The 17,941-nt window shown below is 46.4% G+C and overlaps 1 protein-coding gene and 1 long non-coding RNA gene across 3 annotated transcripts in view; one reads left to right on the forward strand and one right to left on the reverse strand.

Moving 5' to 3' along the window:
- The first annotated feature begins 15,611 nt into the window (after positions 1-15,611).
- Positions 15,612-16,170, forward strand: LOC123492717. 2 transcript variants are annotated; one of them, XR_006661844.1, is made up of 3 exons: positions 15,612-15,701; positions 15,748-15,952; positions 16,114-16,170. It is a non-coding gene; the product is annotated as an uncharacterized LOC123492717 (long non-coding RNA). The 2 variants fall into 2 exon arrangements; XR_006661843.1 differs by having other exon boundaries at positions 15,992-16,127.
- Positions 16,171-16,571: 401 nt separating this feature from the next.
- zfr (zinc finger RNA binding protein) overlaps positions 16,572-17,941 on the reverse strand; it is a 77,769-nt gene continuing 76,399 nt past the window's right edge. The window contains 1 exon segment of the mRNA XM_045225604.1: positions 16,572-17,063. Coding sequence (XP_045081539.1) covers positions 16,878-17,063 — 186 coding nt within the window. The 3' untranslated portion in view covers positions 16,572-16,877.

A 17,941-nucleotide genomic window follows, 5' to 3' on the forward strand; every position in this document is an offset into this window, starting at 1 on the left:
AGTTAAGGCTCGTTTTAAAGCTGTGACCATAGTTAATGTTAATTTTAAAGCTGTGACCATCAATAAGGCTTGTTTTAAAGCTGTGGCCATCAATAAGGCTCGTTTTAAAGCTGTGACCATAGATAAGGCTTGTTTTAAAGCTGTGACCATCAATAAGGCTTGTTTTAAAGCTGTGACCATAGTTAAGGCTCGTTTAAAAAAAAAAAAATGTATACACGCATGACTGTAAGTCGCTTTGGATAAAAGCGTCTGCAATGGCATATTATTGTTATATATATTTTATTATTATTTAAAGCTGTGACCATAGTTAATGTTAATTTTAAAGCTGTGACCATCAATAAGGCTCGTTTTAAAGCTGTGACCATCAATAAGGCTCGTTTTAAAGCTGTGACCATCAATAAGGCTCGTTTTAAAGCTGTGACCATCGATAAGGCTCGTTTTAAAGCTGTGACCATCGATAAGGCTCGTTTTAAAGCTGTGACCATCGATAAGGCTCGTTTTAAAGCTGTGACCATCGATAAGGCTCGTTTTAAAGCTGTGGGCTACTGCACACTGCTGGTTTCCTGATACTGTTGACACTTCTGGCCTCACAGAGGAAGTCAACTATTTCTGTATTAGTATCTGAACTGCAGCCCTCCTCCCATTTCCATCTAAAGACGCAGCTAGGCTTAGCTAATGTGAGATAGTCAAACGCAGCCCTATATTCAGTCAGAGATATGAGCCTACAACATCCAGGCCTTATTGAGCTGCACACTGGAGAGTGGCCAGAAAGGAGGATATTCCTCTTTGTAGTAAAACAGAGTCCCATTTTATTTACAAATGGATTGAATATTGGAATGTGTGTGAGATGGTAAAATGTAGCCCTGTAAATATCCAGTTAGAGAGAGGAGTCCAATACCCAGGGTCATAGCCCTACATTCAGTTAGATCCCTTTCATACCAATACATTTCCCCCGCCAACTTTACCATACCGTCAACTTTACCATACCGTCAACTTTTTTCCACCTTTTCTTTATATCTGAAAGGTATTGCCGGTATCAAAGCCAAAACGTTGATTTCCTCCAAACGACTTAGTATTAATTTCAGTAAAGTTCTGCCTACGGTTTAGTATGAAACGTAGCCGTAATGCTGAGGAGGAACGCACTACGCTCTTAAAGTCTTCATGGTTGCTAGGCAGCACCCTGATAATGTCCTCATGCCAGTTCTCAACTTTGCAAGCCATGTCACTTCGCCCAGCTCTTCGCATTGCCCACCACTAAGCATGCACTGTTTTCTTAAACCACAACTGGATGGATCCATAAAGAATGACTGTGGTAATAAATATCACTGAATAACAAAAATATTGGAATAAAGTTGCCTAATGCAATTGAAGGAATGTATCAAATTGCTTTCCACCTGGCTACCACTACCCCGGCCACCAGCTCTGCACCCTCCGCTGCAACTTGCCCATGCCCCCCCCCCCGCTTCTCCTTCACACAAATTCAGACAGCTGATGTTCTGAAAGAGCTGCAAAATCTGGACCCCTACAAATCAGCTGGGCTAGACAATCTGGACCCCTACAAATCAGCTGGGCTAGACAATCTGGACCCCTACAAATCAGCTGGGCTAGACAATCTGGACCCCTACAAATCAGCTGGGCTAGACAATCTGGACCCCTACAAATCAGCTGGGCTAGACAATCTGGACCCTTTCTTTCTAAAACTAGCCGCAGAAATTGTCGCACCCCCTATTACCAGCCTGTTCAACCTCTCTTTCGTATCGTCTGAGATCCCCAGAGATTGGAAAGCTGCCGCGGTCATCCCCCTCTTCAACGGGATCCTGAGTGGCGCAGTGGTCTAAGGCACTGCATCGCAGTGCTAACTGTGCCACTAGAGATCCTGGTTCGAATCCAGGCTCTGTCGCAGCCGGCCGCGACCGGGAGACCCATGGGGCGGCGCACAATTGGCCCAGCGTCGTCCAGGGTAGGGGAGGGAATGGCCGGCAGGGATGTAGCTCAGTTGATAGAGCGTGGCGTTTGCAACGCCAGGGTTGTGGGTTCGATTCCCACGGGGGGCCAGTATAAAAAATAAAAATAAATATGTATTCACTAACTGTAAGTCGCTCTGGATAAGAGCGTCTGCTAAATGACTAAAATGTAAAATGTAAATTTAAAGGGGGTGACACTCTAGATCCAAACTGTTACAGACCTATATCCATCCTGCCCTGCCTTTCGAAAGTATTTGAAAGCCAAGTTAACAAACAGATCACCGACCATTTCGAATCCCACCGTACCTTCTCCGCTATGCAATCTGGTTTCTGAGCTGGTCATGGGTGCAACTCAGCCACGCTAAAGGTCCAAAACGATATTATAACCGCGATCGATAAAAGACGGTACTGTGCAGCCGTCTTCATCGACCTGGCCAAGGCTTTCGACTCCGTCAATCACCGCATTCTTATTGGCAGACTAAATAGCCTTGGTTTCTCAAATGACTGCCTCACCTGGTTCACCAACTACTTATCAGATAGAGTTCAATGTCTCAAATCGGAGGGCCTGTTGTCTGGACCTCTGGCAGTCTCTATGGGGGTGCCACAGGGTTCAATTCTCGGGCCGACACTTTTCTCAGTGTATATCAATGATGTCGCTCTTGCTGCTGGTGACTCTCAGATCCACCTCTACGCAGACGACACCATTTTGTATACATCTGGCCCTTCATTGGACACTGTGTTAACAAACCTCGAAACGAGCTTCAATGCCATACAACACTCCTTCCGTAGCCTCCAAATGCTCTTAAACGCTAGTAAAACTAAATGCATGCTCTTCAATCGAACGCTGCTTGCACCCGCCCGCCCGACTAGAATCACTACTCTCGGCGGGTCTGACTTAGAATATGTGGACAACAACAAATACCTACAGTGGGGAGAACAAGTATTTGATACACTGCCGATTTTGCAGGTTTTCCTACTTACAAAGCATGTAGAGGTCTGTAATTTTTTAATCATAGGTACACTTCAACTGTGAGAGACGGAATCTAAAACAAAAATCCAGAAAATCACATTGTATGATTTTTAAGTAATTCATTTGCATTTTATTGCATGACATAAGTATTTGATCACCTACCAACCAGTAAGAATTCTGGGTCTCACAGACCTGTTAGTTTTTCTTTAAGAAGCCCTCCTGTTCTCCACTCATTACCTCCACCTGTTTGAACTCATTACTTGTATAAAAGACACCTGTCCACACACTCAATCAAACAGACTCCAACCTCTCCACAATGGCCAAGACCAGAGAGCTGTGTAAGGACATCAGGGATAAAATTGTAGACCTGCACAAGGCTGGGATGGGCTACAGGACAATAGGCAAGCAGCTTGGTGAGAAGGCAACAACTGTTGGCGCAATTAATAGAAAATTGAAGAAGTTCAAGATGACGGTCAATCACCCTCGGTCTGGGGCTCCATGCAAGATCTCACCTCGTGGGGCATCAATGATCATGAGGAAGGTGAGGGATCAGCCCAGAACTACACGGCAGGACCTGGTCAATGACCTGAAGAGAGCTGGGACCACAGTCTCAAAGAAAACCATTAGTAACACACTACGCCGTCATGGATTAAAATCCTGCAGCGCACGCAAGGTCCCCCTGCTCAAGCCAGCGCATGTCCAGGCCCGTCTGAAGTTCGCCAATGACCATCTGGATGATCCAGAGGAGGAATGGGAGAAGGTCATGTGGTCTGATGAGACAAAAATAGAGCTTTTTGGTCTAAACTCCACTCGCCGTGTTTGGAGGAAGAAGAAGGATGAGTACAACCCCAAGAACACCATCCCAACCGTGAAGCATTGAGGTGGAAACATCATTCTTTGGGGATGCTTTTCTGCAAAGGGGACAGGACGACTGCACCGTATTGAGGGGAGGATGGATGGGGCCATGTATCGCGAGATCTTGGCCAACAACCTCCTTCCCTCAGTAAGAGCATTGAAGATGGGTCGTGGCTGGGTCTTCCAGCATGACAACGACCCGAAACACACAGCCAGGGCAACTAAGGAGTGGCTCCGTAAGAAGCATCTCAAGGTCCTGGAGTGGCCTAGCCAGTCTCCAGACCTGAACCCAATAGAAAATCTTTGGAGGGAGCTGAAAGTCCGTATTGGCCAGCGACAGCCCCGAAACCTGAAGGATCTGGAGAAGGTCTGTATGGAGGAGTGGGACAAAATCCTTGCTGCAGTGTGTGCAAACCTGGTCAAGACCTACAGGAAACGTATGATCTCTGTAATTGCAAACAAAGGTTTCTGTACCAAATATTAAGTTCTGCTTTTCTGATGTATCAAATACTTATGTCATGCAATAAAATACTTAAAAATCATACAATGTGATTTTCTGGATTTTTGATTTTCCGTCTCTCACAGTTGAAGTGTACCTATGATAAAAATTACAGACCTCTACATGCTTTGTAAGTAGGAAAACCTGCAAAATCGGCAGTGTATCAAATACTTGTTCTCCCCACTGTAGGTGTCTGGTTAGACCGTAAATTCTCCTTCCAGACTCACATTAAGAATCTCCAATCCAAAGTTAAATCTAGAATCGGCTTCCTATTTCGCAACAAAGCCTCCTTCACTCATGCTGCCAAACATGCCCTCGTAAAACTGACTATCCTACCGATCCTTGACTTTGGCGATGTCATTTACAAAATAGCTTCCAACACTCTACTCAGCAAATTGGATGTAGTCTATCACAGTGCCATCCGTTTTGTCACCAAAGCCCCATATACTACCCACCATTGTGACCTGTACGCTCTCATTGGCTGGCCCTCACTACATACAGTGCTATGAAAAAGTATTTGCCCCCTTTCTAATTTTCTCCACTTTTGCATATTTGCGATACTGATTGTTATCAGATCTTCAACCAAAACCTAATATTAGATAAAGGGAACATCTGTATTCCCAGTCATGTGAAATCCATAAATTAGGGCCTAATGAATGTATTTCAATTGACTGATTTCCTTATATGAACTGTAACTCAGTAAAATCTTTGGAATTGTTGCATTTATATTTTGTTCAGTGTAGATGCGAATATCAGCACCGCCATCACAGCGTGGGGACTCCTATTGATAATCACAGCGTGGGGACTCCTATTGATAATCACAGCGTGGGGACTCCTATTGATAATCACAGCGTGGGGATTCCTATTGATAAATCAATACGTCAGATTTTTGTTTTCACTGAATCTCTGTTTGGATATTGGTCAGGCTACAATTAGACTGGTAACATTTGAGCTAAAATGAGGTGAGTGCTCCTCATGATCATCTGGTCTAGTTGGCTCGGTTATCAGAACATTTTTACATGTTATGTAGTTTGAAAAGTGGATTATTGTGCTCTTCAGTCACAGTCGTTTAGTAACCCAGGCCTCCTCCCGACCAGAAGTCTGTGACTCCACTGACTGATTTTGTTTCACTGAACCTCCGTCTCTATAGGCTATTTGGTTCATTGGTTTCTGGCAACTGGAGGTGGTATAGCTCATCTGTCACTGATCAGAAACATTTAGCATGCTATAATGTAGCCTAAATCAAGTGTTCATCTGTCACTGATCAGAAACATTTAGCATGCTATAATGTAGCCTAAATCAAGAGTAGGCCTATTATTTTGCTCAATCGACAGACTCACATGCTTTTGAAAATATAGATTGCTATTATTTTCTATCGGTATCATGATGAAGATACTTTCGATGTAAGAACCTACGCCTGCTCCCTAACAAAGTGGAGGAAAGAGATGAAACGTGGATAAAAAAATAAAAGCAGGAGTCTCTGAATGTCGGGTTCAAGTCCGGGCTCTGGCTGGGCCACTCAAGGACATTCAGAGATTCGGGCGTTTTCTTGGCTGTGTGCTTAGGGTCGTTGTCCTATTGGAAGGTGAACCTTCACCCCAGTCTGAGGTCCTGAGCGCTCTGGAGCAGGTTTTCATCAAGGATCTCTCTGTACTTTGCTCCGTTCATCTTTCCCTCGATCCTGACTAGTCTCCCAGTCCCTGCCGCTGAATAACATCCCCACAGCATGATGCTGCCACTACCATGCTTCACCGTAGGGATGGTGCCAGGTTTCCTCCAGACGTGACGCTTGGCATTCAGGCCAAAGCGTTTCATCTTGGATTCATCAGACTAGAGAATCTTGTTTCTCATGGTCTGAGAATCCTTTAGGTGCCTTTTGTCAAACTCCAAGCTGGCTGTCATGTGCCTTTTACTGAGGAATGGCTTTCGTCTGGTCACTCCTCATTGGTGGAGTGCTGCTTTGTCAGAGTGACCATCGGGTTCTTGGTCACCACCCTGACCCAAGGCCCTTCTCCCCGATTGTTCAGTTTGGCTGGCCGAGCGGCCAGCTCTAGGAAAAGTCTTGGTGGTTCCAAACTTCTTCCATTTAAGAATGATGGAGGCCATTGTGTTCTTGGGGACCTTCAAATGCTGCAGAATGTTTTTGGTACCCTTCCCCAGATCTGTGCCTCGACACAATCCTGTCTCGGAGCTCTACGGACAATTCCTTCAACCTCATGGCTTGGTTTTTGCTCTGACATGCACTGTCAACTGTGGGACCTTATATAGACAGGTGTGTGCCTTTCCAAATCATGTCCAATCAATTGAATTTACCACAGGTGGACTCCAATCAAGTTGTAGAAACATCTCAAGTTGATCAATGGAAACAGGATGCACCTGAGCTCAATTTCGAGTCTCATAGCAAAGGGATACTTATGTAAATAAGGTATTTCTGTTTTCTATTTTTAATACATTTGGTAAAATGTCTAAAAACCTGTTTTCGCTTTGCGATTATGGGGTATTGGTGTGTAGATTGCTGGGGATTTTTACTTATTTAATCAAGTTTAGAATAAGGCCGTAACGTAACACAATGTGGAAAAAGTCAAGGGGTCTGAATACTTTCCCAATACACTGTGTGTGTGTTGACCGTGATCGGGTGGGTGTCTTGTCTGTTTAATGAACAAAATAAGGAACTACGGATTTCATTTGGATGGTCAGCCATGGCTGCACAGACCCATAACATAGGCCTAATTAAACTCTAAATATGCTATTCTATTCTTTTGAAAATACATTTTATTTAGTCTTATGTTTCTCAGGACCTGCCGAAACTAATTAATAATGGATTTATTTTGTATGTATATTCTCCATGGATTTATTAAAATTAGACCCCACCCACATCTACTACCACTCGTGCCCAGCCTGTCGGCATTCCGGCACGGGACGTATTAAAGACGCAGGCAAGAATGTGGTAGAAATGGGCCTGTTTATAAAGGGGGTAGAAATGGGCCTGTTTATAAAGGGGGTAGAAATGGGCCTGTTTATAAAGGGGGTAGAAATGGGCCTGTTTATAAAGGGGGTAGAAATGGGCCTGTTTATAAAGGGGGTAGAAATGGGCCTGTTTATAAAGGGGGTCATATAAACATTACACATCCTTTTACCTCTTACACTATATATACACAAAAGTATGTGGACACCCCTCCAAATGAGTGGATTCAGATATTTACGTAAAAATGTATGCACACATGACTGTAAGTCGCTTTGGATAAAAGCGTCTGCTAAATGGCATATTATTATTATTATTATTATATTATTTATATTATATATTTCAGCCACACCTGTTACTGACAGGTGTATAAAACCGAGCACACAGCCATGCAATCTCCATAGACAAACATTGGCAGTAGAATGGCCCATACTGAAGAGCTCAGTGACTTTCAACTTCGCACCGTCGTAGGATGCCACCTTTCCAACATGTCAGTTCGTTAAATTTCTGCCCTGCTAGAGCTGCCCCGGTCAACTGTAAGTGCTGTTATTGTGAAGTGGAAACCTCTAGGAGCAACGCCGGCTCAGCCCTGAAGTGGTAGGCCACACAACCTTACAGAACGGGACCGGCGAATGCTGAAGCACGAAAAAAATCAAACTGCCTCTGGAAGCAAAATCAGCACAATCCCTTTTTGTCGGGAGCTTCATGAAATGGATTTCCATGGCCGAGCAGCCGCACACAAGCCTAAGATCACCATGCGCAATGCCAAGCGTCAGCTGGAGTGGTGTAAAGCTCGCCGCCTGGAGTGATGAATCACGCTTCACCATCTGGCAGTCCGACGGACAAATCTGGGTTTGGCGGATGCCAGGAGAACGCTACATGCCCCAATGCATAGTGCCAACTGTAAAGTTTGGCGGAGGAGGAATAATGGTCTGGGGCTGTTTTCATTTTGGGTTAGGCCCCTTAGTTCAAGTGAAGGGAAATCTTAACGCTACAGCATACAATGACATTCTAGACGATTCTGTGCTTCCAACTTTGTGGCAACAGTTTGGGGAAGGCCCTTTCCTGTTTCAGCATGACAATACCCCTGTGCACAAAGCGAGGACCATACAGAAATAGTTTGTTGACATCGGTGTGGAAGAACTTGACGGGCCTGCAGCAATGTTCCAACATCTAGTGGAAAGCCTTCCCAGAAGAGTGGAGGCTGTTATAGCAGCAAAGGGGGGAACCAACTCAATATTAATGCCCACGATTTTGGAATGAGATGTTCGACGAGCAGGTGTCCACATACTTTTGGTCATGTAGTGTATAAACATTGCCCAAAACACTGTAAATACTTTGTGAAAGCAGTATTAGAGATAGGCCTACAACATCAAGGCAATGGCCGACTTGGAAGATGAACACTGCAAACGTATTAATGTTGATTGAAAAAATGGTTTTCCCTTATGTTATCAGCTGTGTGAGAGTGTGAATCAGCTCTTCTCGTCTGAACTTTATGTTGTGTACTTTGGCCCCCACCATGTTACTGGCTGCTCTTCATCATAATCAAAATGGTAGTTGGGGTAGCGTGCAGCCCCGTAGCCCACTTCACACAACACATTGTCGGAGACCTTGATAAGTGTAGCCACTACTCTCTAAACAGGGATGGAACCATCAATAATCATCATCATCATCATCATCAGGGACCCCTGATTAGGAGATACTGTATCACTGAGGCTGTTCAAACATATTCACTAAACCATGTAGCACCACTGCTTTGTAAAATATCCTTAGTATGTCCCAGCTGCTCTCCTGTCAGCATTACATTAAGGGCAGCTTCCCATAAGCTAGGATGCCATTCAGAGGACACACGAGGAGTCACAAGACCCAGAGCTTGCCTTCTCTGCTTACATTTAACATTTAAGTCATTTAGCAGACGCTCTTATCCAGAGCGACTTACAGTTAAGTGAGTGCATACATTTTTTATTTTTTCCTCCCCCCATACTGGTCCCCCGTGGGAATCGAACCCACAACCCTGCCGTTGCAAGCGCCATGCTCTACCAACTGAGCTACACGGGACTTACCACATACACATAACTGTATTATTGTGCTGGGTTAATATGTGTTTGGGAGCCAAAACTGAAGACATCAGCCGTTACCGTGTCACACGAATATGGACTACTGGGTCTGCCATGTGACGTTCATAAAACTATGACTTCCCGACCGTGGGATAACAGTATGTTACTGTTCCTTTCATGGTATTTTGACTACAATTCATTGCTGAATGACTGTTGTTCTCTAGCCAACACTGTGTTGCGTTCTTGAATAGAATAGATATTCCATCTTGCCCGTGTTAAATGTCCTACAAAAAAAAGTATTATGCTGCCTTCTGCACTTTCTGCTGAGGTTTCCTACGGAAGTTGTGTTGTTCCCACACTTCCACAGTTCAGATAGGATATATGCTATAATGGCTTGTGGATTCCCATACCGGACAATAACTAATCTACTATGATTTCAGATGGTGTTTACAGATAGAGAAATAGCAACATTGTATTGCATGTTTGCCATCTATGTTTTCTAGTTTGACTGACTAATCAATGCAGATCTGACAGTTGAAAAGTCACGCAAGCTCACTGTAAAAAAAACAACACAAAAAAGCTGAGTCAGGAGTAACAATGTTTTAATTTATCTTGAAGTGCCTGGAAGACTCCTTACAAAAAACAACAACACTGTTACAGTTGAATGTTGTCTGCTGACAAAATATGAAGGGAGAAATCAAGCACACTATCCTACAGTCATTCAAAAACATGACAAGGCACACCATTCTCCGGAGAGAAACAGTACTCTGTTCCAGGACAAACAGTTACATATCGATTGGAAATGCTGTTTTTCCTAAAACTTTAGTTTAACGGGCTGCGGGCGGCTATAGTAACCATAACCCGCCCTGTCCCAATCATGTCAGCTAGCCAGATAGCATTTATGGTAACTAGTCCGTATCAAATGACAGGCTTTTTAGCCATCTCATCCAACATGCACACATCGCGTCCGCTAATACAGCAGCATTTCATGAACATACTTACCTCCGGGCGTCACATAGGAAACAAAGGACGGTTTGGTAGACTTCCCACCCGCGCTCCCCAAACTACTCAACATTTCTCTAACTTCTAGCTAACAAACTACCACTTTCTCCGCTCTGACCGGGACGCAAAACAGAAGATTAACCTGCTTTGACAACTGAACATCGAGCATTCACATTGGCTGAGAATACATTTTTGACAAGGAGGGTCCGACGTCATTCTCGTGATTCTATTGGATAGAACGGCTTTCGGTCTTGTATTTATGCCGCTCCTCTTCCTCATTTGGGACGTGCCGCTCCTCTTCCTCATTTGGGACGTGCCTCTCCTCTTCCTCATTTGGGACGTGCCTCTCCTCTTCCTCATTTGGGACGTGCCTCTCCTCTTCCTCATTTGGGACGTGCCGCTCCTCTTCCTCATTTGGGACGTGCCGCTCCTCTTCCTCATTTGGGACGTGCCTCTCCCCTTCCTCATTTGGGACGGGCCCGATACTGAAAGAAGAGGCGAAGCGAGAGGATTTATTCCATCCAAAATTTGTCAGCGTGAGATAAACCCTTTTTTTTTTGTATGACGGTCTACGAGATGGTGGAATTACCTGAGGCTTACTTGGTCAAATAGAAGTGTCGTAATGCTGTTACAAAATGTACTGAAATAAGTCGATGCCGAGTGGCAATTCCGGCAACTTTGAGAAAAACGACTTATCTGTATCTTATCCAGTGTTAATACTAATTGTAATTATTTTGCACTATGGCCTATGTATTGCCTTACCTCCATAACTTGCTACATTTGCACACACTGTATATATATTTTCTGTTGTATTCTTGACTTTATGTTTTTTTACCCCATATGTAACTCTGTGTTGTTGTTTTTAATCGCACTGCTTTGCTTTATCTTGGCCAGGTCGCAGTTGTAAATGAGAACTTGTTCTCAACTGGTTTACCTGGTTAAATAAAGGTGAAATAAAATAAATAAAAAAAATGTTGTTGCACACGCGTATCTGCCCTCTCATTGGCTAGCATGGTCCCACCTGATCTCACTCCATTGAGGACATGCATTAGAGGTCACTCGGCAATCTTCTCAATATAATAGATCATCTTTGAAAAGTTCTAAAAAAAATTAACCATCCACTTCTTGAATTATTGCTGAGCTCAGTACAGTACATAAGACACGCCTCATTGCTAGTGGGTTTATAGTGGTCATAGCGTGGTTATATTCTAATGTTGATTTTGAAAACTGAACCTGATCTTGGGCTGTAATGTATTTTAAATAAACAAAATTAACAAACATTTCGTCTCTTTGACAGTAATTGGTGCACTAGTATGATTCCAGGGACTGTCAGCAGAGGAAGCAGGCTATGGCCATCCCATTGTGTGGTCTTCCTGTTTTGAAGGGATAAAGAATGGTCCGTCTAACCTCCATCATCATATCCTGTTGAGACACGGTCAGTAAAAACGTCTGTCTAAACTCATTCATCATATCCTGTTGAGACACGGTCAGTAAAAACGTCTGTCTAAACTCATTCATCATATCCTGTTGGGACACGGTCAGTAAACCGTCGTCTGCACCGAGGTAAATACCTCCATGGTTCCATGTTGTTTCATAAAGCCACTTGGAGCTTTACACAGCCGATCATGAAGTGTGAAAGTGCTGTGAGGTGATGTCTCCATACATAGGAACATAGGGAGAAGAGACAAACCACTCAGTCCAGAAGTCCTTCATTCAGGAAATGTCTTTATTCTGCACAGGTAATAAGAGACACAGAGCGAGAGAGAGAAAGGCTGACTGACAGGCAGCGCGAGAGAAAGGCTGACTGACAGGCAGCGCGAGAGAAAGGCTGACTGACAGGCAGCGCGAGAGAAAGGCTGACTGACAGGCAGCGCGAGAGAAAGGCTGACTGACAGGCAGCACGAGAGAGAGAGAAAGGCTGACTGACAGGCAGCGCGAGAGAAAGGCTGACTGACAGGCAGCGAGAGAGAGAGAGAAAGGCTGACTGACAGGCAGCGAGAGAGAGAGAAAGGCTGACTGACAGGCAGCGCGAGAGAGAGAGAAAGGCTGACTGACAGGCAGCGAGAGAGAGAGAAAGGCTGACTGACAGGCAGCGAGAGAGAGAGAAAGGCTGACTGACAGGCAGCGCGCGAGAGAGAGAGAAAGGCTGACTGACAGGCAGCGCGAGAGAGAGAGAGAGAACTTTTGTTTATCAATTTCACTTGCTTTGGCAATGTAAACATATGTTTCCCATGCCAATAAAGCCCCTTGAAATTAATTTGGGAGAGAGAAAGAGAGAGAGCGAGAGAGAGGCTGACAGACCAAGAGGCAGAGACAGTCAGACATTAAAGAAGGGATCTACATTTAAACAAACAACGTTACTTTTTACTCCATCGGTTGTTCATTTTCTATACATTATTCAAATTAACTATATGTGCGCAGCGTTAAACCAATATCAGGGGCAAGCCAATAAGTGTCCCATTATAATCTAAACCAAAATGTTAAAAGCCATAATAATACAATAACAAAAATCTGAAAACACGGCCATGAGTTCTTCCATAAACTAAAAACACACTTTTTTGGATCTATTGCAAGATTATTATTAGGTATATTTTCATATATATTAGAGAGAGAGAGCTACGTTTGGGAATAATAACTGCAATATTAAACACAAATTAGGAATCAGGGGTTTTCTCTCAAATGTAGTACAACAATGTCACAGCTAAGGGGTGTGTTAGATATTAGAAGACTTACTGGGACCAAGACCAGAGCTTTCACACTATTTTAACAAGCATCATGACACTTAAAAAGATCATATTCAAAATTACAGCTTATAGGAAAATAAAACATGGACTGGCGACTGATCGAATTATGTGCTTCACAATGGGTATTAAACTTACTAACTCACTAACAGCCAACACTAAATGTATGCAACTAGAAATAACATGCATTTTAGGCATCAACATTGACTATGATCCTCCTGATCTATCAAAAAACTGGAACAAATAGATCTGTCTTTTTTACGTTTCCATAACTCGTATTACAACGAAAGACAATCCAAAGTCTAAAAAGGGAGTAGGTGGGGCTATGGAATCGCCATCGTCATGGTAACTTCTACTGGAGAAGCAGAGGGGTAAAAATAAAAAATGGGGGTAAAAGTAGTTTTAGCAAGGAAGGAGAAGTTTAGGTCCCAACCACAGGTCATATCAAATCGATACCAAAACAGAACATCGTGGACTAACTGGGTACTGCAGTAGGCCTATTCAGTGCAGCTGAGCCTCGGTCAAGACTGGGTCGTATTCATTTGGAACCAAAACGGACTGACATTAGAAACAATCATTTTCTTTTTCCCCATCGCAAAACGTTTTCAAAACATTTTCTGTTACGTGCCCTAATGAATACAACCCTGGTCTCCCCATGTCTTACAGGACCAGGCCCTGTCCGATGTCGGTCTTAAGCATCTACACAAACCCACCTATCAGTGACAACAGAGGTACACAGGGCTCGTTCCAGGCAGACTACATTGAAGTAGCACTGCAGGCATCAACCAATGGTTGCACGCCACGTTATTGACTGTGCAATCCAGCATCAGAATGCTATGATGCGGTTAGCTCTCATCTTATCTACAGTCCAACTGGGTGGAGGGGGGGACAGGACCTAGTAACTACTGTCCAACTGGGTGGAGGGGAGGGGGACAGGACCTAGTAACTACTGTCCAACTGGGTGGAGGGGGGGGACAGGTCCTAGTAACTACTGTCCAACTGGGTGGAGGGGGGGGACAGGTCCTAGTAACTACTGTCCAACTGGGTGGAGGGGGGACAGGACCTAGTAACTACTGTCCAACTGGGTGGAGGGGGGACAGGACCTAGTAACTACTGTCCAACTGGGTGGAGGGGGGGACAGGTCCTAGTAACTACTGTCCAACTGGGTGGGGGGGGGACAGGTCCTAGTAACTACTGTCCAACTGGGTGGAGGGGGGGACAGGTCCTAGTAACTACTGTCCAACTGGGTGGAGGGGGGGACAGGACCTAGTAACTACTGTCCAACTGGGTGGAGGGGGGACAGGACCTAGTAACTACTGTCCAACTGGGTGGAGGGGGGGGACAGGACCTAGTAACTACTGTCCAACTGGGTGGAGGGGGACAGGACCTAGTAACTACTGTCCAACTGGGTGGAGGGGGGGACAGGACCTAGTAACTACTGTCCAACTGGGTGGAGGGGGGACAGGTCCTAGTAACTACTGTCCAACTGGGTGGAGGGGGACAGGTCCTAGTAACTACTGTCCAACTGGGTGGGGGGGGGACAGGACCTAGTAACTACTGTCCAACTGGGTGGAGGGGGGGGACAGGACCTAGTAACTACTGTCCAACTGGGTGGAGGGGGGGACAGGTCCTAGTAACTACTGTCCAACTGGGTGGAGGGGGGACAGGTCCTAGTAACTACTGTCCAACTGGGTGGAGGGGTGGAGGGGGGGACAGGACCTAGTAACTACTGTCCAACTGGGTGGAGGGGGGGGGGACAGGTCCTAGTAACTACTGTCCAACTGGGTGGAGGGGGGACAGGTCCTAGTAACTACTGTCCAACTGGGTGGAGGGGGGGGGGGGGGACAGGACCTAGTAACTACTGTCCAACTGGGTGGGGGGGGGGGGACAGGTCCTAGTAACTACTGTCCAACTGGGTGGAGGGGGGACAGGTCCTAGTAACTACTGTCCAACTGGGTGGAGGGGGGACAGGTCCTAGTAACTACTGTCCAACTGGGTGGAGGGGGGACAGGTCCTAGTAACTACTGTCCAACTGGGTGGAGGGGGGACAGGTCCTAGTAACTACTGTCCAACTGGGTGGAGGGGGGGACAGGTCCTAGTAACTACTGTCCAACTGGGTGGAGGGGGGACAGGACCTAGTAACTACTGTCCAACTGGGTGGAGGGGGGGACAGGACCTAGTAACTACTGTCCAACTGGGTGGAGGGGGGACAGGACCTAGTAACTACTGTCCAACTGGGTGGGGGGGGACAGGACCTAGTAACTACTGTCCAACTGGGTGGAGGGGGGGACAGGACCTAGTAACTACTGTCCAACTGGGTGGAGGGGGGACAGGACCTAGTAACTACTGTCCAACTGGGTGGAGGGGGGGACAGGACCTAGTAACTACTGTCCAACTGGGTGGAGGGGGGGACAGGACCTAGTAACTACTGTCCAACTGGGTGGAGGGGGGGACAGGACCTAGTAACTACTGTCCAACTGGGTGGAGGGGGGACAGGTCCTAGTAACTACTGTCCAACTGGGTGGAGGGGGGACAGGACCTAGTAACTACTGTCCAACTGGGTGGAGGGGGGACAGGTCCTAGTAACTACTGTCCAACTGGGTGGAGGGGGGGACAGGACCTAGTAACTACTGTCCAACTGGGTGGAGGGGGTACAGGTCCTAGTAACTACTGTCCAACTGGGTGGAGGGGGTGGAGGGGGGACAGGTCCTAGTAACTACTGTCCAACTGGGTGGAGGGGGGACAGGTCCTAGTAACTACTGTCCAACTGGGTGGAGGGGGGGGACAGGTCCTAGTAACTACTGTCCAACTGGGTGGAGGGGGGACAGGTCCTAGTAACTACTGTCCAACTGGGTGGAGGGGGGACAGGTCCTAGTAACTACTGTCCAACTGGGTGGAGGGGGTGGACAGGTCCTAGTAACTACTGTCCAACTGGGTGGAGGGGGACAGGTCCTAGTAACTACTGTCCAACTGGGTGGAGGGGGGGACAGGACCTAGTAACTACTGTACAACTGGGTGGAGGGGGGGACAGGTCCTAGTAACTACTGTCCAACTGGGGTGGAGGGGGGACAGGACCTAGTAACTACTGTCCAACTGGGTGGAGGGGGGGACAGGACCTAGTAACTACTGTCCAACTGGGTGGAGGGGGGACAGGACCTAGTAACTACTGTCCAACTGGGTGGAGGGGGGGACAGGACCTAGTAACTACTGTCCAACTGGGTGGAGGGGGGGGGGGGGACATAGTAACTACTGTCCAACTGGGTGGAGGGGGGAGGGGGGACAGGACCTAGTAACTACTGTCCAACTGGGTGGAGGGGTGGACAGGTCCTAGTAACTACTGTCCAACTGGGTGGAGGGGGTGGACAGATCCTAGTAACTACTGTCCAACTGGGTGGAGGGGGACAGGACCTAGTAACTACTGTCCAACTGGGTGGAGGGAGGACAGGTCCTAGTAACTACTGTCCAACTGGGTGGAGGTGGGGGACAGGTCCTAGTAACTACTGTCCAACTGGGTGGAGGGGTGGACAGGTCCTAGTAACTACTGTCCAACTGGGTGGAGGGGGGTGGACAGATCCTAGTAACTACTGTCCAACTGGGTGGAGGGAGGACAGGTCCTAGTAACTACTGTCCAACTGGGTGGAGGGAGGACAGGTCCTAGTAACTACTGTCCAACTGGGTGGGAGGGGGGACAGGTCCTAGTAACTACTGTCCAACTGGGTGGAGGGGTGGGGGGGACAGGTCCTAGTAACTACTGTCCAACTGGGTGGAGGGGGGGGTGGACAGGTCCTAGTAACTACTGTCCAACTGGGTGGAGGGGTGGACAGATCCTAGTAACTACTGTCCAAATCCTTCTTGTCCTTCTTCCCTTCGCCCTCGAATCCGTCCGTCCCGTCGCTGTTCTCACGGCGACGCTTACGGTTGTTGCGGATGTTGAAGCGGGGGTTCATCTGGGGCAGTGGGTCCATACCCAGCACCTTGTGCACCTGACGGAACGCTAGCAGCCGCAGAGCGAACTGGACAGAGGAGGAGCGTTAACTACATACAGTACCTCAATGATCTGGCAATTTATATAAAAAGGTATGGTGGTCAATGTCTTACATCTATAATCATATATTAAAACTTTACTATTTATGTTTGGCCAGTACCTTATAATTATGGTGTACCTCAAGGATCTGTTCTTAGGCTATTGCTACACTGAACAAAAATATAAATGCAACAATTTCAAAGATTTTACTGAGTTACAGTTCATATAAGGAAATCAGTCAATTGAAATAAATTAATTAGGCCCTAATCTATGGAGTTCACGACTGTTGGTCACAGATACCTTAAAAAAAAAAAAAAAACGGTAGGGGTGTGGATCAGAGAACCAGTCAGTATCTGGTGTGACCACCATTTGCCTCTTGCAGCGCGACACGTCTCCTTCGCATTGAGTTGATCAGGCTGTTGATTGTGGCCTGTGGAATGTGGTCCCACTCCTCTTCAACGGCCGTGCGAAGTTGCTGGATATTGGCGGGAACTGGAACACGCTGTGTTACATGTCGATCCAGAGCATCCCAAACATGCTCAATGGATGACGTCTGGTGAGTATGCAGGCCATGGAAAAACTGGGACATTTTCAGCTTCCAGGAATTGTGTACAGATCCTTGCGACATGGGGCTGTGCATGATAATGCTGAAACATGAGGTGATGGCGGCAGATGAATGGCACGACAATGGGCCTCAGTATCTCGTCACAGTATCTCTGTGCATTCAAATTGCCATCGATAAAATGCAATTGTGTTCGTTGTCCGTAGCTTATGCCTGCCCATACCATAACCCCACCGCCATAATGGGGCACTCTGTTCACAACGTTGACATCAGCAAACCGCTTGCCCACACGACGCCATCTGCCT

Source organism: Coregonus clupeaformis, chromosome 16 (genome assembly GCF_020615455.1).
Source record: "Coregonus clupeaformis isolate EN_2021a chromosome 16, ASM2061545v1, whole genome shotgun sequence".
NCBI lineage: Eukaryota > Metazoa > Chordata > Actinopteri > Salmoniformes > Salmonidae > Coregonus > Coregonus clupeaformis.